The sequence below is a fragment of the Anastrepha ludens genome, chromosome 6 (assembly GCF_028408465.1).
Source record: "Anastrepha ludens isolate Willacy chromosome 6, idAnaLude1.1, whole genome shotgun sequence".
Lineage (NCBI taxonomy): Eukaryota > Metazoa > Arthropoda > Insecta > Diptera > Tephritidae > Anastrepha > Anastrepha ludens.
This window is the reverse complement of record NC_071502.1, coordinates 116,127,597-116,150,398: the sequence shown is the minus strand read 5'-3', so window position 1 is coordinate 116,150,398 and position 22,802 is coordinate 116,127,597. Positions and strand designations below refer to the sequence as shown.

At 38.4% G+C, this 22,802-nt stretch overlaps 2 protein-coding genes across 2 annotated transcripts in view; one reads left to right on the top strand and one right to left on the bottom strand.

The window, feature by feature from the left end:
• LOC128867720 (cell adhesion molecule Dscam2) overlaps positions 1-22,802 on the top strand; it is a 245,634-nt gene that overhangs the window by 125,613 nt on the left and 97,219 nt on the right. The gene's annotated exons all lie outside the window — the stretch shown is intronic.
• Positions 4,681-6,198, bottom strand: LOC128867721 (uncharacterized). The gene is made up of 2 exons (XM_054109171.1): positions 4,831-6,198; positions 4,681-4,759 (listed from the first exon to the last, which is right to left on the bottom strand). Exons 1-2 carry the CDS (start codon positions 6,121-6,123, stop codon positions 4,751-4,753), a joined length of 1,302 nt encoding a protein of 433 aa, XP_053965146.1. The 5' UTR covers positions 6,124-6,198; the 3' UTR covers positions 4,681-4,750.

The following is a 22,802-nucleotide window of genomic DNA, read 5'->3' as shown; positions in this document are numbered from 1 at the left end:
TGTAAACTTTGTTGAGGCGTAAGTCTTTCCATGATGAAATGTCAATGAATACTGAAAAAAGTTATGTATTTGGTTTGACAGTAGTCACGCAGGATCTGTAAAAAACCCCCCTATTAGAAAAAGTACCTCCAATCTGTTCACCCTTTATAATAGGTGCCATGGAGTTGTATGTGGTTTTTTAAAGCTTCTTACGTAATTTTGGTTTGCAATCACGAGATTCAGGAAACCTTTAAAAAAACTTTCCCAACATTTTGGCAAAAATTTTCTTGAACCTCCTCTGCTTCGTTCGAGAAACTACTTAAACTTATTTTTCATTCCAGAACCCATTGGTTCGGTGGCGCCCAGAGTCAGTATCGAGAGTGAATTGAATATTGCGCGCGCCAGCTTGGGTGAAAGTTTTAGCCTCAAATGTCCTGCACAGTCGTATCCCATACCAGCCTATAGGTAGGCACCAAAAAATTTTTTACGAGTAAGATTTGTTACTAAATTGTCAGTGTCAAAACTGAAAACGATTTTTGAAGTGCACTTTTCCTGCCTCGCAATAAAATAGAGTGTGCAACTTCAAATCGTGTTACCAATTGAAATCGCCCAACATTTTGGTTAGTAAAACAATTTTTTTTATTAGAATGCTTTTTTTTATAATTTTAGTTTGTATACATTTTTTTATTAATTTTTTTTCATTAAAATTTAATTACTCATTCATTTTCACCATTTTTATTCTCTACCAGAACCTATTGGCTCTGTGCGCCCTAAAGTCAATATGGAAAGCGCACTCTCAAGTGTCCGCGCATATCTGGGCGAAAATTTTAATCTAAAATGTCCAGCTCAGTCATATCCAATACCAGCTTACAGGTAGGCAATAAAAATTTGTTGGAAAAATGGTAGTTTTCGAATTTTTAGTATCTAAAAAATCGGTTTGCGGCAACATTCAGGCAATTATAAATATTTTCCTCAATAATTTTCAAACGTTTTTCAAAAACTACGTTACATTTCCTGATAATATTTAGAGCCCGTTGGTAGTGTGCCACCAAAAATGAATCTACTCGAAAAAGTGCGCACTATGCAAGTGCCTGAGAGTGCGACGTATGCTATGCAATGTCCTGGACAAGCTTTTCCCGTACCCATTGTAAGGTAGGAAGTTCAAGGATTTGAAGTAAAAAAGGGTGTTTTGAATTAGTTCTAGCAATATGATTGGAGTATATGAATATTATGGGTAGCAAATATTTACTAAAATGAGTGATCGCTTTTAGGCTCTATATTTAAAATGTAAATTGAGGGTACTTCCAGATATTTTAAAGCCGGATGGCTCACGATTAAATTCTGATAGAAATAAAACGACTGGCTATTTTTACGATCCAAGCGGAAGTGACTTCCATTTTATTCTTTCTTCCATTTGTCATTTAGGGTTGCCTTGTAGTACTTAATACTACATCTCTTCTTAGCATTACTCTACGTTTACATTATTGGGTGTATCTTATACTATGCCTACACTTACATTAACATACATTCCATCAATAGGCGACCTTAAGGGTTTTACAACTCGGCCAAACCTGATAAGTGATCGCCCTCGATCATTCGCGGTTCATCAAACTCAGAATAATCTCCTAGGGGATCACTTTCCAACTCTATGCATTTATCGGGTTGCTGAACCCACCTTTTTATGCGGTGAGCCTCGATAACCCCATCATACGGAAGCTGGGTGAGCTGACAACCGCCAATGTCGCGGACAACATACCTGTCGTTTCCTAAACTTTTGTGAATGACATAAGGACCTCGATATCGGGGTATAAATTTCTTGTTACTACCAGCCGTGGTGTCTACATTCCTTATGACCACATAATCACCTGGGATGTACTGGGTACTAGGGCTACCCTTTGAAGCCCGCTTAACGTCATACTCCTGCCTAGCTGTAATAGCCTTAGATGCTCTGTCTCGTATCTGGGTAAGATCTCGTTCGTAATCAGGACACAACATATCCTGAAAGTATTCGGTAAACTCATCCACTATTACTCCCCTTTGTTCCACGCCAAACAAGAGTCGACTGGGAGTATCCCTACAGGTACTGTGAATTGAGTTATTCATGGCATATTCCACCTCAAGTAATTTACTAACCCAGTCGTCATGCTTAATTTCATCCGTCAGTTTACCCAGCATCGTCTTTAGAACTCTATTTACTCTTTCTACCTGACCATTTGCCTGTGGAGAAGCTACCGCGACTTTTATATGACTTACATTTCGTTTCGTTAAAAATGAACTAAATTCTAAAGAGGTGAAACAGGTTCCTCGGTCAGTCACAATTCTCCTTGGTCTACTATAATAACTAAAGTACTTGTCAAGAGCATTAATAACTTCCTTAGCGCTTGTTGTATTACACGGATAAAGTTTTACGAATTTTGTGAAACCATCAACAACAACTAAAATGTGTTTACGTTTAGATCTAATCGATGGTAATGGTCCAAAATGATCCAAGTGGATCGTATCAAATGGCAAAGCAGTTTTGGAGATGGGATACAAAGTTCTTTCCTTATTCTGTGGGGGTGTGGCATACATTATGCACTTCAGACAATTTCTTACAAACCTTTCCACTTTTAATCTCATATTGGGAAACCAGTAGTACAATTTTAGCTTCTCATGTGTCTTTTCAGTTGCTAAATGACCCATTTTTTCATGTATCACGCGTATGACATTAGACTCCATCTCATGAGGTACGTATAGGGCCATCTTCCCGTCTTGATTTCTTTTGTAAACAACCCCGTCCATTAGATCATAGTCAGTGACATTTTCGCGTTCCAAACGGTCTCGTATAGTCTTAACATGGTTATCTCGCTCTTGTGCGACTTGTATTTGGAATTGGATATCATCCACATCTATGATTAAACCTATCTGTCTCCTGCTTAATGCATCGACGTGGCCCATCGCAGCACCTCGCTTATGTCTTATTTTATAATTAAAGTTCTCTAATTCAAGGGCCCACCTAGCTATTCTGGGATTAAGCTGCCTCCTATCAAGAGTTAAGGTTAGTGAGTTGCAATCAGTTACTATTGTGAAGGGAATACCCTCTAAGTAAGTCCTAAACCGTCTCAATGCATATATGATTGCTAGCGTCTCCAGCTCAAAACTGTGGTATTTTGATTCTGCACTTGTTGCTGTTTTGGAGAAATATGATATTGGGTGAAACCTTTCATCGTCCTGCCGCTGCAATAGCACTGCTCCAAAACCTATGCTGCTTGCATCACAATGCAATTCGGTTTCCCTTTTGGGACTATATATGGCCAAAACTGGGCTCCGCGTCAGCCTAAATTTTAACTCGTTAAATGCGTCAATACACTCCTGATCAAACTCGAATCGCGCGTCTCTCTTAAGCAAGTTCTGCAAAGGTTTGGCTATCTGGGAAAAGGAAGGTACAAATCGGCGGAAATAAGAAAACAGACCTATGCATGACTGCAGTTGTTTTGAGTTAGTAGGTATAGGGAAATTTTGTATACTCTTAATATGGGAGTTGTTCGGCAGTATTCCTGTCCTGGTTACTGAGTACCCCAGATATTCGATTTCGGCATATCCAAATTTACACTTTTCCAGATTGAGTTTTAGTGCGCGCAAGGTAAGTCTGGTTAATACGGTCTTCAGCAGGTCTACATGTTCGTCAAATGTTTCGGTAGCGATAATAATATCGTCCATATAAATAATAATTTTCCTATTATCAACCATATCTCGAAAGACATGATTGATAAATCGTTGGAATACCGCAGGTGCATTCTTCAGTCCGAATGGCATTTTCAGAAATTCAAACTGTCCATTTGGAGTCACAAAAGAAGTTAATGGTATGGATTCAGGGGCCATATGCACCTGATGGAAACCGCTTTTCAAGTCTAATACTGAAAAATGCCTTTTATTTTGTAAATATTCGATACAGTCATCAATCAGAGGTAACGGGTAATTATCCCTGATGGTAAGTTTGTTAAGGGCCCTATAGTCTATGCACATACGGATTTTACCGCTCTTCTTTTTCACTAATACTACGGCTGAGGCATACGGCGAGTCACTCGGTCTTATGATCCCCTCTTCACGAAGTTCCTCAATGATGGATTGCACTTGGCTGCGCTCCAAATATGACAATCGGCGGGGGGCGGAATGAAAAGGAACGTCAGTTGTCAAATGAATCTTCATCTCATATTTGTATGGTTCGGGCTTTATTTTTGACTTTAAATAATTATCATTAATAAGCTGCTTTAATTTATCACGACAGATTTTAGTCATGTTAGGACACACGTCAACATTACATTCGTCAGATGAAAAATCAATATGGAAAATGTCAGGTACGTCAACGGCAGTGAACTCACCCAAAGACAAGGAATCATTTAGAATGATTTTACTAGCATGGTTTCTTCCTAACTCATGCTGTTCCGCAACTGCGATAAATGCATTCGAGTCGGTTACAGAATTTAAGCTTTTTGGCTCCATAAGGGACCGTATTTGAAACAACTTATGCTTACTATATTTCTTCAGTGCCTTTGATAATTTAATGTTAAACAACCCCAGGAAGTCACGGCCCAAAATAATTGGCATAGTCATATTTCTATTGGAAATTACATTTAATTCAATTTCTTCAATTTTTCCACAGTATTTAACAAAAGTTTTTAAAACATAAAGTATTTCAATATAATTCCCACCAATGCCTTTGTATTTTTGAACTGGTCTCTTTACACATTCCTTTTGGACCCCTTTAGGAACCAGTGACTCCTGGATAAGGCTAGTCGGACTACCGGTATCAAATAAAGCCATTAAATCTATAACTAAAGGTTCAACATCGGTTTTTAATACTATACTTACATAATTAAATGCGCCAACCACGTCATGGTCTGTATCCACTTGTACGGCAGCAACTTCTCGGGGCTTCAAAACTTTTGGTGGGTTCGGGCAGGATCGGTGATCGTGCCCCATCTTCCAACATCGGAAACAGGCGTTATTTGGTCGCATAGGGTAAGGGCAGTTGGGTTTGATGTGGCCATCCTTCGAACAATTGTAGCACTTTATTTTTTGTTCGGCTGCTGGTTTTGTTGTTTTGGGAGCTGCTGTCTGTGCCGTGCCAACTGCAAAATATTTGTTTTGGAAACGGATCACCAGCGTCTTGAATTCGTCTAAGGTTCGGGCCGTCATAAGGATATGCGAGTTTGGGACATTCCCGATTCCATCAATAATAAAATCAATAACCTCAAGATCGCTGACATTGGCTCGTTTTCCTAAGGCTTGCATTGTCAGCACATAACAGTGCAGCGACTCATCTTTCCGCTTCCAGCGACGTTGTGCCAACATCTTATATATCTCATGCCGTGTGACGGATATGTCGAATTCGTCTTTTAGCGCTTTCCTTAGCGCACCATAGTTCAACGCTACTGTTGTCGTCAGGAAAACTTTCGCCGTGCCCGTCAGCGAACGACGAAGTGCAAGCAGTTTAAATCGGTCGTCAGCTCCAGTCGATTCCATTAGATCCTCAAAATCTTTTAGGAATTGGTTCACCGTTAAAGTGACATCATCTCCACTGAATTTGGGGATGGCATGTTCAAGGTCCCCAAATTCCAGACGCCGTATACTCTGATTTTTCGGACGGCCTTCGAGTTCTTCGATTTGTTTGGCCAGCTTGAGAATTTCTACCCGCTTTTGCAAAGCTGCGATCTCTTCATCTAGACCAATAAACATACTAGTCCGTCCACAGTTTCTAATATTGGTAGCGTCAGCAGCGGCACGTACGTCAGCAGCGGCACGTACATCAGTAGCGGCAGAGTCAAAAACATCAGAAGCGGCAATAATATCAATAGCGGCAGTAGTATCAATAGCGGCAGTAGCATTAGTAGCGGCAGTAGCACTAATAGCAGCATTAGTGTCAGTACCGGCAGTGTCGTCAGCAGAGGTGAAAACGTCGGCAGTAGCAGTGGCATCAACAGCGGCAGTACCAGCAGTAGCGGCAGAATTTAAATTATCGTCATTTCTTGAAATTTCCGTGCTCCGAGTGGCTCCTACCACATCCCGCAGCAATCGGCGCAATTGGGTTGTCGTTGCTGTAGTTGGAAATTCCACACCAGCCTCAGTCAGCACGTTAGTTAGTTCTTGGCGAATATTTGCCATTATCTCGCAAAATATTAAAGTTATCTTTAAAATGTGTAGTTTATTGGGTTGCGTTTGCACAACCCCACACCTGAGTTGTAAATTGAGGGTACTTCCAGATATTTTAAAGCCGGATGGCTCACGATTAAATTCTGATAGAAATAAAACGACTGGCTATTTTTACGATCCAAGCGGAAGTGACTTCCATTTTATTCTTTCTTCCATTTGTCATTTAGGGTTACCTTGTAGTACTTAATACTACATCTCTTCTTAGCATTACTCTACGTTTACATTATTGGGTGTATCTTATACTATGCCTACACTTACATTAACATACATTCCATCAATAGGCGACCTTAAGGGTTTTACAAAAAAGATTTTTTTTATTGTTTTAATTTTTTTAATTTTTTATTGTAATATATATTTTATTTTAATAAATAAAAATAAATAAAAATAATTGGCGCTTACACCCATTTTGGGTGTTTGGCAGAGCTCGTCCTCCTATTTGTGGCGTGCGCCTCTTTATTTTTCCACAAATGGAAGGACCTACAATTTTAAGCATACTAGCAACTAAGTTCTCGCTGCTTTTTTGATGAAAATACAACTTTATTCTGAAAAATTGGTTACAAGTGAAAGTATTGCCCATCGCTGGCTACTACTTTTTCGCATCTTTCTGGCAGATCTCGTATACCGTCACGGTAAAACTGTTCATCTTTTGGGGCTATTCACAGATCAAGCCTTTTTTGGATGTCTTCATATGAATGTCGATTCCGATCCCCAGTGATGGTTTCGCTTGGTTTTAACAGTTCATAATAAATAACACCAACTTGGTCCCACCAAATACATAGCCGAAACGACAACGTAGAAGCCGCTGGAGCAGTTGTTCACAGGCGAAAAAACGACGTGCAACATGCCTTGGTTTCAACTCATAAGGAACCCAAATCCCCTGTTTCTGAATCATTCCCAAAGCATGCAATCGTTTGGAAATGGATTGGCGGGTAACTCCTAATACTGAAGCAAGGTCTTCTTGCATTTGACACGGATCCTCATTGAGCAATGCCTCCCTGCGTATTCGAAGGTTTTTGGCCTGCCTTCACGCGGACCTGCCTTGAAGCGACGGAACCAATCTCGGCAATTCACTTAAAACAGTATCTCCAGCTCTTGATACGCTTCAGCCGCCGTTTTTCGAATGAAAGAGGAAAATCAACACTTCCCACAAACGACGATTATTCGACACAAAATCAGACATTTTCACAAGACCAAAAGTATATGATACCTAAATCAAATCACTAATGGGTCGAAGCAGTTTGTTTACCAGGTGTCTAAGCTTGGTTTATGACGTTTAGGTTATGTTAGAATCGACTAGCACACACTGCTGGCGGCATCTATTGACAAACAGCGGGAACTTAGGTGCGCACCTAATATTAAAATTAAAAAGACAATTTTTGAAATTTGAATACTTCCCCACACTCAGGCACGTTTTCAACATGGAAATTACAGTATCTTAAGTAACCATATTTTGTTTGTTTTTGCTTTTTCTAGAACCTCTTGGCTCTGTTCCGCCAAAAATACTTAATATTCACGATAAATTCCTTTTAATGCAAGTTAAGCTTGGTCACAGTTTCTCAATGCAATGCCCAGGGCAAGCGTATCCGGTGCCGATCGTAAGGTAGTTGAAAGTCAAGCAAAAAATCAATCAAACATTTTGAAATCTTAAAACTATTCTCTACCTATTTTAAGTTGTTTCATTTTCTCATGGCCAAACACGTTTTCGCCCCAACATTCACGCTTGTTTTCCCAAGAATTTTAATTTACAAATATGCCTTCTTTATGCAGAACCTGTCGGCTCAGTACCGCCCAAGGTGACGAGTTTGCATGACAAATTTCAAGTTCTGCAAACAAAAGTTGGGCAAGAGTACTCTATGCAGTGCCCAGGCCAAGCATATCCGGTGCCGATTGTGAGGTAGTTCCCAGTCAATCATATAATTAAAAACAATAAAAAAATGAAATATTTAGTAATCAGCATAAAAACTTTAAGAAGAGGATTCGGAAAATTACTTCACCCGTAGATATGAAATTGACGTTTTTCACAGCTTCCAAGTCCCATTTAAGTCTGCTACCTTTAGTAAAGCAAAGTTGAAAGCTGGGACAGTAAGCTTAGCGGTCTTAAAACTCGCGAATTTGCCATTAAAATGCACGGCGCCATTCACAGCGTCACCAGTCCTTCGGCTATGCATCAATGTTATGTACAGCTGCACCCTGCCAATATATTTTGCTACAGCTGTGTTAAGATACCTTGTTGAATTAATCCCGCAAGGAGTTCCCAGAGTATATTTCCAAACATTCACCGAATCTAAAAACGGCTTCACAGATGACCAACCAATTTCGAAAGTACACCTTAAACGCCCGTCATTCCAGCAGAAACATAACAGATCGTAACCTTTAACTTCTTCTTAATTTTAGAGCCCGTCGGCTCAGTACCACCAAAAGTTACCAGTTTACATGACAAGTTCCAATTTATACAAGTGAAAATGGGCCAAGAGTATGTGATGTAATGCCCTGGACAAGCATATCCGGTTCCAATAGTAAGGTGCGTCTCAACGCTATGAGAAGATCTGTTAAAAATCATCGAATTTTGAGTCAGCTCACATACGTATCTTTTATATTTTGCGACCAATAATGAAAACACAGTAAAATAATAATGAAAATGGCTTCATTGTTTTTCAAAGTATTCTCCTTAGAAGTTAATAAATTTCTGCATTCGTTTCAACTATTTTTCAAACACTTTTGCCACTCAGAAGTGGATACCTTCAGAACGTGCTGTTCAGAGGCTTCAATAGCTGCTCCAGGCGATGAAAAACGTTGACCTAACATTATATTTTTCAAGTTCGAGAACAGAAAGAAATCAATAGGTGCCGAATCAGAGATGAGAGGCGGATGACCCTTTAATTCAATCTTTTGGGTGCTCAAAAACTCTCTTGTGTGAACCGATACGTGAGAGCTCGCATTGACTTGATGAGGGATGGCTCGTTATTGTTGTTGTAGCAGCATAAACGTTCCCCAAATATGTACGAGGAATGGTGCTGGAGTGATAAATCCTTGACCAGATATAAATCCGGGTCATTCCGGTAATGTAGAACCGACTGTCGTAGAACGGACTCGTCGTCTTCGGCGGTTGGTTTTCCTTAATTATCTGAAAATGGTTGTGTTTCACTCAGAATTGACTGTTCCAAGTTGCTCTAGTTTTCGGTTGGCTTTCATGTCATCCTACAAGGAGCGACGATCGTGTTGGAATTTGTTGCACCATCGTTTCCCATTGGTTAACTGTAGTGCTTCAGCTCCAAAAGTTGAAGTAAACTATTCAATGCACTCCCCGTCTCGATAATCCGCGTCGAAAATGGCAATAGATCATTGCATACAAATTTTCACGAGTTAATTCCATTTTTTGGGCGAGATAAATTTTTCAACTGAAGAAAAAGGGTTCGTAAGAGAAGACGTTATATGCAGGTTTATGCTAAGAAATACCAAATTTTTGAATGAAAATATCGATTTACAGCTCATCACACGTAGTGTTACAAAAAAATATAAAATTCAAATCTCATACCTATTTATTCCAACATTCAGATTCGTAAATCATTATACACTAGTTCGTAAATTTCTTGCATAAAATCCTTGAAATCCTGAATAATTTTCCTCCTCGTCTTCCATTAGAACCCGTCGGCAGTGTTGCACCCAAAGTCGATACCCGCGATGAGTTTACTTTCGCTCGCACCCGCTTACACAGCGACAAGGCGTTGATATGTCCGGCGCAATCATATCCGGTGCCAGCTTTTAGGTAAATTTTGTCATTGTCGAAATACCATCCTTGTAAACCGTGAAAACATACTGTTTGTACAGGGCGAACAGTGTCAAACGGGGTACCTTCACATGGTGCACCTACATATGTACATATGTTGAGTATGTGGGCGTCGATCCTGTTTAGGCCAGAGTTTAACCTGTCGCATTATGGAGAACGTAATTGTGCCAGGATGACGTGGGTCTCACGCGGCAGTTGAAGTTCTTCATGTGCAATAAGTGCAACCACGAAAATCTCTGAACCAATGTGCAAAAGGTCTAGCGTCTTTCAGGCTGAACCAATTTCAATCTGTGCCAGAATAAATCATATGACGCGCGATAAGGGTGCACACTTAGGCATATAGTCGGACAGTCGAAACTAGTGTACGAATTCCTTAACAACCTAAACCAAGTTAGTGCAACAAATAAAATTGTACTTTGCTAGATTCCGGGCCACTCTGGAATAAAAGGTAATGAAATTCCTGATAAACTCCCTACTGCGCGGTCGGCAGAAGATTTCCCCTGTCCAGAACCACACTGTCGTACCGACCGGGCAGAAGCTAAATACAGGGTAACTAGTTGCAAAAATACTCAAAAAATTGCCCATTGGGACGTCACATAAGAATTCCGTCAAGTCAAAGGCTTTTGACCTAAAATTGGGCACTGCATAATTTTCCGTAAGGAGGAAGATTAAATCGTCATACATGTGCTGGGATCGTGACCAGCGCAAACGCCCAAGAGGAAGAAGCTATTGAGAAAACAAAAAAATAGTACAAATACTAAAACTGTTGGAGGAAGTTGGGCTCAAAGAAATACTCGAAACCAATGAAGGGGCACAATAGGTCTAGAAAACTCAATCCCATTCGGTAAACATTTTTGAACCAAGAAGCGAGTTTTAAGCATTTTGAGGTTAAGTGGCGTTCATTGCTCTGAATTGGATAATTTTATTCTTCGACACCCCTATACTGAAATTAAATCAGCCCAACATTCAGGTTTTTTCACTTTTTAAAGTTGGAAACATAAAATTTCTTAATCTTCTAAACTTACTTTCTTATGATCTCAGAGCCGGTTGGCAGTGTTGCACCGAAAGTCGACATTAAAGATGAAATAAATTATGCACGTGCCGAGATTGATCGTAGCTTTGCTTTAATTTGTCCAGCGCAATCATATCCGGTGCCAATTTATAGGTGAGGGTTTCCTTACAAAGATAAAACAGCTGATAAGAATGCAAGGATCTATGTTTCTAAAAAAAAAATGGTTTTTGAGAAATGCTGATATGGGAAGCCTCTGCATAATGCAGCTATTGGCGAGTATCATTAACCAACTGAGGAGCGCAAGGAAAACTTTTTCGTTAAATTTTCTTAAAAATGCTGAGACTAACTTTTGCGACACAAAACTATGACACTATGACTACCGACCGACTGTCGCAGATCCTCCCGTCATTAAGCAGAAGGGTAGGTAGCTGGTTGGACTGCTGACGGGCCACTTTCTATGGAAAAGGTAGGCATCTCAGACAGTGCACTCTGCCCGACATGTGGAGAAGATGGTGAGACGGCGGATCACTTTCTATACGCCCGCTCGACCTTCGCTCGAATCAGGTTTGAGGTCTTTGGCACTGATGTGTTAAGAAGCGACTACCTGGGCTCCTTTGCACCACCACAAGACCTATTCGGATTTCTCCGGTGGTCGGGTAGATTTAAAGAAAACTAAAAAGGTAATCCGGAGAGCTGTACTTGCTAGTTTGTCCCGACACAAAAACAAAAAAAACAAAAGTCGTTTGCGGGAGAAAAACTCTTTTGTTTGCTTACTTCATTCATTTCACCAAACATTCAGGCGCTTTCAGAAGTTTTAAGTTGTTAAGTTTTCTTAATTTATAGCATAAAAAACAAAACTTTTCAGAACCTGTTGGTAGCGTGGCACCAAAAGTGGATCCCAACGATCGCATTAAATGGGTTGACAAACCTGCTGGAAATTCTTTAAATTTGTTCTGCCCCTCACAATCATATCCAGTGCCGGTTTATAGGTAAGACTTTGATTACCTAGTACTTTGGATCAGTATTTCAATTTGTGTTAGTCAGCAGTTAGTTCCGTTTTTGTTGGGAATTTTTTCTTGAGGTGACGTACTTAAGCTATTTGGCGTTTGCGAGTTTCCAGTGGCTGGAGAGAAAAAACTGCCTGTGAAACTCGATAATCCAGTGGTTATGCATTTGGGAACCTTTAAATGAACGCAATCTTGACTTGAAGCTTGAATTTAAATTTCTTCTGCCTCTCATTAGTTGGGAACTACAGGAATTGGTTGAGAACCTCAGTCCAATGAAAATGTATTTGCATTAATTAAATTGATAAAGACCTTAATTGGCTAAGAAACTTAGCAACTGTCTTATTCAGAATTTAAGCTTCTAGTAAACTTTTCTAAAATTAGTTTTTGAACTGACGAAGAGCCTTAAATCTCCCCAACATAACGGCAGTTACGTTCACAGTTTCAAAACTATTGGAAAACCGTGAAATTACTATTTTTCAGAACCTGTCGGTAGCGTTGCACCAAAAGTAGATGTCAAAGACCGCATCAACTGGTTGGACAAGCCGCAGGGCAAGGCGTTCAGCTTATTATGCCCGGCACAGTCATATCCCATGCCAGCTTATAGGTGGGTAGTTAGAAAAAATAACGAATTTGAAAAAGGCGGTTTTCAGTGCTGTTAAAAGTATCCTTGCTTATTTTTCTTTCAAATACTTAAGTTATTTTGCGCGTATATCTCTTTGAAGCCTCACAATTCCGTAACACCTTTTCAGAACCAGTGGGCTCTGTAGCTCCAAATGTGAATATGCATGACAAAATGGATTTCGGCATGCGAAAGTCCAATACTTCGCTGAGTTTACTCTGTCCAGCGCAGGGATACCCGATGCCGGCTTTTAGGTAAAATTTCGAAAAAATTATCCTCGAAAGTTTTGAAAAAAAAATTAAAATTTTAATTGCTTACATACAGGCAGTTTCCTGATTGAAATATTCAAAAAGAAAAATTTAAATATGCAAAATTTGTAGCTTCATAAATTTTATTTCAGAACCTGTTAGCTCGGTGGCTCCCAAAGTCGACATAAACGATAAAGTCAAAGTAGCATTTAAAAGACAAAATGCTTCATTGAGCCTCATTTGTCCAGCGCAAGCGTACCCAATGCCAGCCTTTAGGTAGGAATAAAAGTTGAAACTTTACAAAATAAAAGTCTCAGTAAAAATTTAAGTAACTTTGAAAAGTTTAGCAACTAACGAGTATTCCTTGTTTTGGGAGTTTTACGAGCAGTTCGCGTAAATACCCACCCAACTTTACTATGCGCGGTTTTTTATGCCAGTCGATTTTCCTTTATGATCGATGGCTCCCTTTTTACTCTTATTTTGTCTTGCATTTTCAGAACCTGTCGGATCCGTAGCGCCTAAAGTTGAGATGAATGATAAATTGGGTTTTGCTATACGACCTGCGAATGCTTCCTTAAGTTTGCTGTGTCCTGCTCAAGGCTATCCAATGCCAGCTTTTAGGTGAATATTGCATAGAGAAATAGTAAAAAATTGGGCGTTAAAGTCTGATTTGTTTTCCAAACAGCGGAGTGCTTTGCCTTCCATAGTGGCCCATTATTAAACCTGCTTCAGGCAAGGCCTGTAACGATATTGACCGCTGTTTCGCCTTGGAGAGACTTTGAAGTTGCATACGTAAAAATCCGCGAAAATTGTCAGAAAAATTGGCACAATAATAACAGAGAGGATCGTTTGGGAAGATTCCATGTTTTCATATTCCACTGCTATTATTACAGATGGCGCTAGACTGAACAACTGTGAAGTAGGAGCATTCAGTCCAGCTATTTCGCAGTAATCCCAAACCTTCGTCCATCTAACCACTGCAGTGAGGTCAGGCTGGGATGGAAGCAATAGATTTTGATTTATTGGAGGTTTGCACTTCGACATCATGGTCTTTTGTGCCCTCTACTCATCGCAGTACCTCATCCAGACCCAGTTTCCTTATTAAACTGAAGATAGAACTGGGTTGGACAGAGCGCATGTGCTTTTCTTCTCAGCTGCAAATGGCCGAGATGTCTCAACCTTCCCCGCAATAAAGAAGGCCGCTTATTGGTTCAAAAACTCTATCGCTACTGATTGACCTTTTACCATAACACTTGAGACGTCCCAGCTGATATTAAATCTCTACATGCAAATGGCAGCAACTCGAAGGTAGGGAAATCCCGAGCGATCTGTTTAAGCGATGTAACACAAGCTTAGTATGGGATTTTGATTACAGGAGCATCCCTGGGAACAATGCTGCGGGCGAAGCAGTAAAGAAAGCAACAGAATCCTTTGTGTTAAACTGCGTCTAAAGCAAAGTCGTCTCAGTAGCTCATTTTAAGTACTGGCCTAGATCGATTTTTACTGAAGCGGTTGATGAAATCTTTCTGCCTGATAATAAGGAGATTTTTTTTAAAACCCAATGAAAAATATGTTAGCCGGTTCCCTCATCAGCTGTGTAATTTGCATAATATCCGGCCACTTCTAATGGATCTACTCGGTACGAGGATGGCCTCGCTATGCGACGATTTCTATCGCAGCTGCATAGATGAGGAACAGTTGTGCATTACTTTTGTCACTGCTCCGCTCTGGACTATACGCAATACCGATGTCTCTATTAGTACTTTTTCGAATGTTTTGTAGATCTATATTTAGAACGTAGTATTCAAAACTTGTGCAACTCCTGAACCATGGGTGAATATTAGGCGAAAATGAAAATTCGAAGCGCTCATTTTAGTAGCAACACAATGGACTACATCTAAGTCTAAGTAAGCTTTCATACAGTTTGTGTGATGTGCCGGCAACCCCAGCCAAGCTAAACCTTTCATACACTTCTGAGGAATATTTCTGACGTAGTTTCGGTTACATAAACTTAACAGTTGTAAAAAGTATCCTTTAAGTGAATTTTTTGAGTTCAACTCAAAGCTCAATTCCTACACCAAAAATACCTCTTTCAGCCATGTTTACCTAATTGTGTTATAGCAGATACAGAAATATATTTCTATGTTTTGAAAACTTAGGAATTGTTTTTTTTCTTCTTCGATTTCGTTACAAAGTATGTTTTGCACCCTTAACCCGACATTCAGCTACTTAAAGTTTATATTCGCTTAGATATCTGTATATTTTACTTCAAGTAGGGATATAATTTGCTTCTCACCTTAAATATTGCAGAACCTGTTGGCTCAGTCGCACCCAAAGTCGAGATAAAAGACAAAGCAGGGATATTTTTAGGGAAAGCAAACAAGTCACTTGCTTTGCTCTGTCCTGCTCAATCGTATCCGATGCCTGCTTACAGGTAAAGAATAACAGATTCTAAATACTAAAAAAATACTAAATAAACTTGGGAACGAAGAAACTCCAGAAGAAAATTATTGTTTCCCTTGGTTCATCAATTTGATAATAAAAAAATCTACACAAATTCTTGAAAAATTTAAGTTGAATTCATAAAAGTTTGATCTACTTACAAGAAGTTCAGCTAGGGCTACAAGTACCTATCGCGATGCTGCGAAAAGCAGATTTCTACTGAGTTTTCTCTTCTCTTTATCATCCTAATCGTTTGGTGAATCCAGCTGACTTTTTCTCTAATACGCACTTCGGCGAAGTGGTCCCTTAGATATTAAAAGCTTCACAATGTCGGCGTGGGAGGAGTCGTATGTGCGTTACCTCATGCTCAATAAACAGGGCGACGTTCTGTAGGAGTCCATCATCAGTTCGCAGTAATTTTGGGCTCTTTCTAGATTTGTTTTATGTTGGAAACTCTTACGAGGTTGCCTATCTGGATTCAATACCAGAAGACTTGTTTAAAAAAGTATTTTTACGATTGCGATGTTTCTAGAAACTCCGTGTTCTGGCGCATGGCTGAACTGACTAGTGACAAAGTGGCGATCCTAGGACTCTCTCTCCCTTTAAGCAAAGGATTAGACTGTTTACAGTGGCTTGGCACGTATCGGCATCCACAAGTTGATTTCGAGGTTGTAAGAGACTTCGTTTTTCTAGAAACCAGAAATGCAAAGTAGAATCTCTCTTGCAAATAAGTGCTACTTTAGGGTAAGTAGGCAATTAATTAGTTAGGTCCTCCTAAGGCTCTACAAGGCTCTCATCGTGTCTTCTAACGTATGGATCAGAAGCTTGGACGTTTACAATGTCCGCTGAGATGTCACTTGGGGTGTTTTTAGAGAAAGATTCTGCGGAAGATTTTCTGACCTGACGGCGAGTATCGCAGGCGATGGAACAGTGAATTGTAAGAGCTTTACGACGGCATAGACATACCGCTGTGAATAAAGATCCTGCGACTTCATCGGCTGGTTTGTGTCGCCCGAATGGATACAAACACGCCGGCTCTGAAAGTATTCGATGGGATACCAGCTGGTGGTAGTAGAGGAAGTGGAAAACCTCCTCTGCGTTGGAAAGATCAGGCGGAGAAAGACTTGGCTTCACTTGGTGTGTCCAACTAGCGTCGGTTAGCACGAGAAAGAAACGACTGGAAACGACTAATTTTTAATCTGCAGTTTGATTTCAATCACAGAAATATTTTTTTAAGATTAAGGATTCCATTTGGAAATGAGGCTTAGGGGTCTCTTAGTCAGAGCTTTGTCATAATAAATACACTTGATTTTTCTGAAAATATGCGCATATTTTAAGTCATGAAGTATTACTCTGAAGTTTAAGCCACTCGAACGTAGATTATTAATCACAAAGGTGGTTACGAGGTCTGTTTATTTAAATTTAACAATTTGATCACCCAGTTCCCAACTTTACTTTAACCAACATTCTGGCTATTTTGCTTTTCAAAATGATTACTTCCCAAGGCAAAACTCTCATTTAATATTTTCAGAACCCGTTGGCAGTGTTGCTCCAAAAGTCAATAAAAATGATGAATTCAGTCACGAACGTGTGGCAGAAAACAAACCTATTGCCTTAAAATGTCCAGCACAATCATATCCAGTGGCGATTTATAGGTGGGTGAATGTGATCTTTAATGCAGGGAACTAAATTTGACTGATGGTTGCGAAGGTTAGGCTTATAGTAAAAAAAAAACTATTTTTGAAAGCTTACTAGATCGCTATACGACATTTTTACATACTTAGTTAAATAGAAGAAATGTAATTTTGCTCCAAAAAATAATTCTTAAAATTATATAAACTCGTCTCAACATTCAGGCATGCTTTTTCTGAGCCAAAAGCTTTTTTTTTTTAATTTATTAGAAATGTTTTCCTTTTCAACTTCTTATAGAACCAATTGGCAGCGTTGCACCGCGCGTTAATCGCAAAGATGAAATAAATTACGATCGCATAAGGGTTAATTACACGATTGCGATACAATGTCCTGCTCAGTCATACCCAGTGCCTGCTTATAGGTATTCTTGAAAATGATGGAAAAACATCGTTTAAAGTCATTAAAAAATTTCAGCTGTAGACCAGCCTTCCCAACATTCTGTAGTTCTGTTTACATTTTTCTAAATCCTCTTTTTTTAATTTTTCTATAAAAATGTTCTCAAATTAATTTTCAAAAATTATTATTTCAAAAATGTTTCCTGTTATATTCAAACTAGAACCCGTGGGGAGTGTGGCGCCTCGCGTTAATAAAAAAGATGGCTATAATCACGATAGTATCGAGCAGAATCGTAGTCTAGCTATTATGTGTCCTGCTCAAGCCTATCCTGTGCCGATTTATAGGTGAATGAATTTTATTTTAGCGTAAAAGTAAAGACAAAATTTAGTAGACAGTAAAAAATCAGCTGATTGTCTGAATCAGAACATCTAAGAAATTCCACCGATAATTTATTGGAGTGAAAATAAAAAGCAATATGTCGGTAGAGACTTTTCCGTTATGATTTCAAATGTTAGGAAATTTTGTCAGTATAATTAATCGAACTGCTAAAAGATGTGATCGATGATAGGCAGTGTTGCGCAGTTTACGATGCAGTTACCGATAAAATTGCTCTATAACATTAAGTGGTGTATAGACTACACAACGAATTCAACTAAACAATTATAAAGTTATGGTTAAATGAGCGTTCCGCAAATGATAATAGCTATCAGATAAATATTGGGTGTTTTTTTTAGTAGCTTTAGCACTTAAAATGATAAAACAAAACAGAGATATTTTTGGAATGCATTTTTTATGATAATCTGGTATATTAGATAATTTCATAGCATTTTTTTAATATGATATTCAGCATATGCCTGCCAATTTTTGACTACTTTTCCATTAAATCTGGCCGAATGGCATACATGGTGGCTAGAATATTAGCTTCCAATGCTTCAGGAGTTGCTTGCCAGCATAAACTAATGACTTAACATAGATCACTAGAACGTAATTCTTCTTCTTCTTAGCTTCACATCTCACAAAGCTTCATCAACAAGTTTTCTCAACTTTATTCATCTCTTCAGTTGTTTACGTTCATATCCTTAAGATGTGATTCGACGTCATCTAATCATTTTTTTCGTGGGCGCCCGCTTTTTCTTCTTCCAATGGGTGTTAAAATAAAAGCCGCTCTTTCGGCATGCACAGTACGTGCCCAATCCATCTACGCAGTTGGGTTTTGCTAAAAAGTAGTCCAGAGGCATTAAATCGCACGAACGTGGAACGAAAGTTTTCACAAACTAGATTCGATTGTTAAGCGAATGAACTTATGAACTGCGCGAACAGATTTATTTATTTTTTTATTTATTTTTTTTTTTTTCAAAGTATATTTCCACAATTTAAAGCCTTATTCTACCATTAAACGATTCATGCTGGCTTTCCACACGTTACTTATTACAGAAATGTAAACATATTTTGCCATTCCCAGCTGTCAAACCATAGTTATCGATATAGATAGTTCTTATGCATCTACAAAAACAACTATACTATGCAAGTTTTTCACGCAAATTTAAATACATTAAAATTATTTTTTTATTTCTAAAATTCCTTTTGGGGTTAAATTCTTTACCAGCCTTATGAGTCCATTGAAAAAAGTCACTTTTGAAAATGTTATTAAAACTAATTTTAAATCCATAGTAAGACGTGCGAAAAAAATGTTGATTTTAAACTAATTTCTCGTTTTTGTCTGCTCAAAGTTAAATTATCTTCAACATTCAGGCATATAAAAGTTAACCTCTAAAAATAATAAACTTAATCCTATTCATTTTCCCAACATTACTATTAAATCAACTAATTTTCGTGCCGTAGAACCTCTCGGCAGTGTTGCACCAAAAGTTAGCATAGCCGCACAACTGCAAAATGCCGGTGCCGCAAACAATTCAAGCGTGGCGCTCTTTTGTCCAGCCCAATCGTTTCCAGTACCAGCTTACAGGTATTTAAAAGTACCTCTTCTTCTTCACTTTCAACTAATTGTGTGTCTTACAGCCATTCAATTGACCTTTCAAAAGTTGTGTTCCAATTTGTAGTGGCAAAAAGTTTTACCTATAATCGCTCAACAGTTTGCAGATTTCGTTTTCGTAGCGTATTAATTATTCATGGCAGTTTTTAAGCTAAAAAATTCATTTTGTTCATAAAATTACACATCTTGTCTAAAGTGAATAAACTTTTATTTTACGTACAATAGAACCAGTTGGTAGTGTTGCACCAAAGATAAGCATCGGTGATCGGCGTAAAGATGCTGAAGCGGGTGTTAATACGGCGTTAAGCATTTTCTGCCCTGCACAATCATATCCGATGCCGGTATTTAGGTAATATTTAAATAATATTTCGGTTAAAGAAAATATATTTTTGCAGCAGTTTTTCTATTCTAAATTGACATAAACAAATTTATTTGAAATTGGTGAAGTAAGAACAAGGCGAATCTATCAGCTGATTTGTTTTTTTTTCTTTCAACAAGGCGAATTCATTCTTTGCTTTCTGCTTTGCCAGTATTTTGTCGTGCCAATGAAACCTTCGAAACATTGTTGTTCGTCTAACCCCACCACCTTTAATGAATGCGCCTTGAATAAGAAAATCTAGATATTTCGAATTTTAATATTGTTGAAGCCAATATAAAAATCCCGTTAGTATCCTTCATTCTGGCAGTTTTCTTTTATTATGAAACAGAAAACTTTATGTTCAAATTGAAAATTTTTTCAGAACCTGTCGGCAGCGTTCCACCAAAAATTAATCTGATTAACCGCCGTAATGATGCTGAAGCAGCCATTGGCGCTACTTTAAGCATATTTTGTCCAGCACAATCTTATCCTGTGCCATTATTTCGGTAACACTTTATAAAAAAAAAAAATGATATGTCAATTGCACGGCAGAACATCAGAAAAATAAAGACCCATATGTTGAGGTTGAGTTATCCCCACAGTATTCTACATAAAATTGTTGAATATTTGTATTGCTCAGATCTAAGCACCTTGCTAAGTCGTATGCGGTTTATTCTAATAATGGGGAAACCTTAACCTCAAAAAAAAAAAAATCAAGGTTTGGATGCTTGCGCCTCAAAAGATAAATTAGTGCATTGTATTATAAATACTCCACAATCAAGGCTGAAAAAAGCTTAAAATTAGCCGAATTATCAAAAGCGCATTCATTAGCAGGTGGCACTAGGCCAACAACAAGGTTTTGTACGTTTGATTGTCAAAGCAAAGTGTTGGTTAAAGTAACGAACAAAGAATTAATTCGCCTTATTTCATTCTGGGCTGACAGCCTATGGAAATGGCGAAAGAAAATAAAAGAAATCAGCTGATTTACCGATGTCATCTTTAATGCATTCACCTTGGAATTTCAAGCTTTTCTTAGGGTTTGTAGGTCATCACAGCTCTTACCATAAAACAGTTGTCACAAATTTTCATTTTCAGAAATTTTACGGTAATGAAATGCATGAAATTAACCAATTAAAACTGAGTTGTGTGCGCATTAAAAAAATTCCTTAGATTTTACTTTCAAATTCCGACATTCAGCAGTTTGTACAACATTTTAGCAAATTGATAGAGATTAAATTAGGAATTTTGAGTGCAAATTTTGTATGAAGTCGTCAATTGTCACATCTTTTTAGAACCTGTCGGAAGCGTTGCTCCAAAAATTAGTGTAGGCGAACGTTTGCGAGATGCTGGCGCTAAATTCGGTGCTACCTCTACGCTGTTTTGCCCAGCGCAGTCCTATCCGGTGCCAAGCTACAGGTATTCTAAACTTTGCTTTCGTGGAGTAAAAATTTAAATTGAACTGAAAAATTAAAATTAGTTGAAAAATTTGATTGGAAATTTAATGATTTAATTGAAAAAGTATTTCTACTTGCATTTGTATGGGTATTCAGACAGTTTTCTAAAACTATAAAAATTATAATTTTTCTTTTAACTCTAATCTATTTTTCATGTTCTGCATAGAACCTGTGGGCAGTGTGGCGCCAAAAATTAGTGTTGAGAATCGTCTGAAAAATGCTGAGGCACAAATCAATCATACTTTCACGCTGTTTTGTCCAGCGCAGTCCTATCCGGTGCCATTGTTTCGGTGAATAACTAATGCAATTCTAATATTGCATTTACATTGAGTCCAAATGCTTTATAAAATTAGAAATGAGTCACTTAAACGTGTTAGCACTGCTTTTTCGCATTCCTTTGGCGTCTCAAGGATGATAGAGTACATAGTTACGCATTCCGAATTCTGAAAATCGCGAAAAATAATGTAACTTTTTGGGGAGTGCGCCGCTTACGGTACTCAATTCGCTGTGCTGGCGTCTCATTTTTAGACCTCTGTCGTGCTATTAGGTTAGTTTCTTTACTTTTCTACCATACTTTTCGCTATACTTCAGAACTGCATAAATCGAGGCGATAATTTTTAAGCGATTAAAAACCGCGACTAGCCAGCTGTAACCGGGATAATTATTTCTAAAACAACACTCTTATTGTTGGGCAAAATGTCAAATGTGGAAGGTAAATAAAGGCTGTAGGCAAGGCGAATCCACATATGTATGTAAGGTGAATGCGCTATATCAGCTGATTTCTTTTTTCTGGGGATTTGCTGGTTTCAATGTCAAAGTTACATTCAGATAGAATAGATAGTTGACAATCAAACTATAAAATTTCAAGAACAAAATTCATTTAAATGTTATTTTTGCTCTAGCAAAGTCACCTTCTATGATTTCGCTTTAACTTTTGACAGAGATGAGAAGAACGAAAAAATATGTCACTTTGGAACGCATTTGCTTCATAATTTTTTTTAACGCGTTTAGATGTGCCAATTTTTGCGTATTTGCATCAGAAAGTGCGTTATTTGACTTGGCATTTAAAATTTCTCGCCCTTTTCACGCATTTGAGCTCAATTTATAGTACATTTAATGTAAGTTTGAAACCAACATTCAGCGCGTTTTTTGTTTTTAATATTGTTTATTGTTATATTCAATTTCATCCGCATAATCGTCTTCATAAACCTTTTTATAGAACCCGTGGCTAGCGTAGGCCCAAAAATCAATGCCTACGATGAGTTAAATAAAGTGCGCGGTCGAAATGCATCCGACGTAACACTCCTATGCCCAGCGCAATCTTATCCAGTTCCACTCTTTAGGTAAATAGCTGGTAGTCAATCTTTTAATAAAAAAGTGTTTAGAAAACTCTGCTCTGGCGAATTTGTCCAATTGAACTCATGGAGCTACATAATTCTGTAATTAATAATTTCCTACTCGAGTTTTTTCCAGTATTCAGGCAGTTTTATATGCTTTACGTTAAAACCATTTTATATAAAATTTGTGTATTAGTCTCCAATTATTTCGTCTCTTTTGGAAATTTTAGAACCCGTTGGTAGTGTGAGTCCACGTCTCACTTCCGGCGATAAAACGCGAAATGTAGATATTGCTTTGGGCGCTAGTCAAACACTCCTTTGTCCAGCTCAAGCCTATCCCGTGCCG

Bases quoted from the DNA above. Each gene is read 5' to 3' on its own strand.
- LOC128867721 (XM_054109171.1), bottom strand. From the start codon at position 6,123: ATGGCAAATATTCGCCAAGAACTAACTAACGTGCTGACTGAGGCTGGT.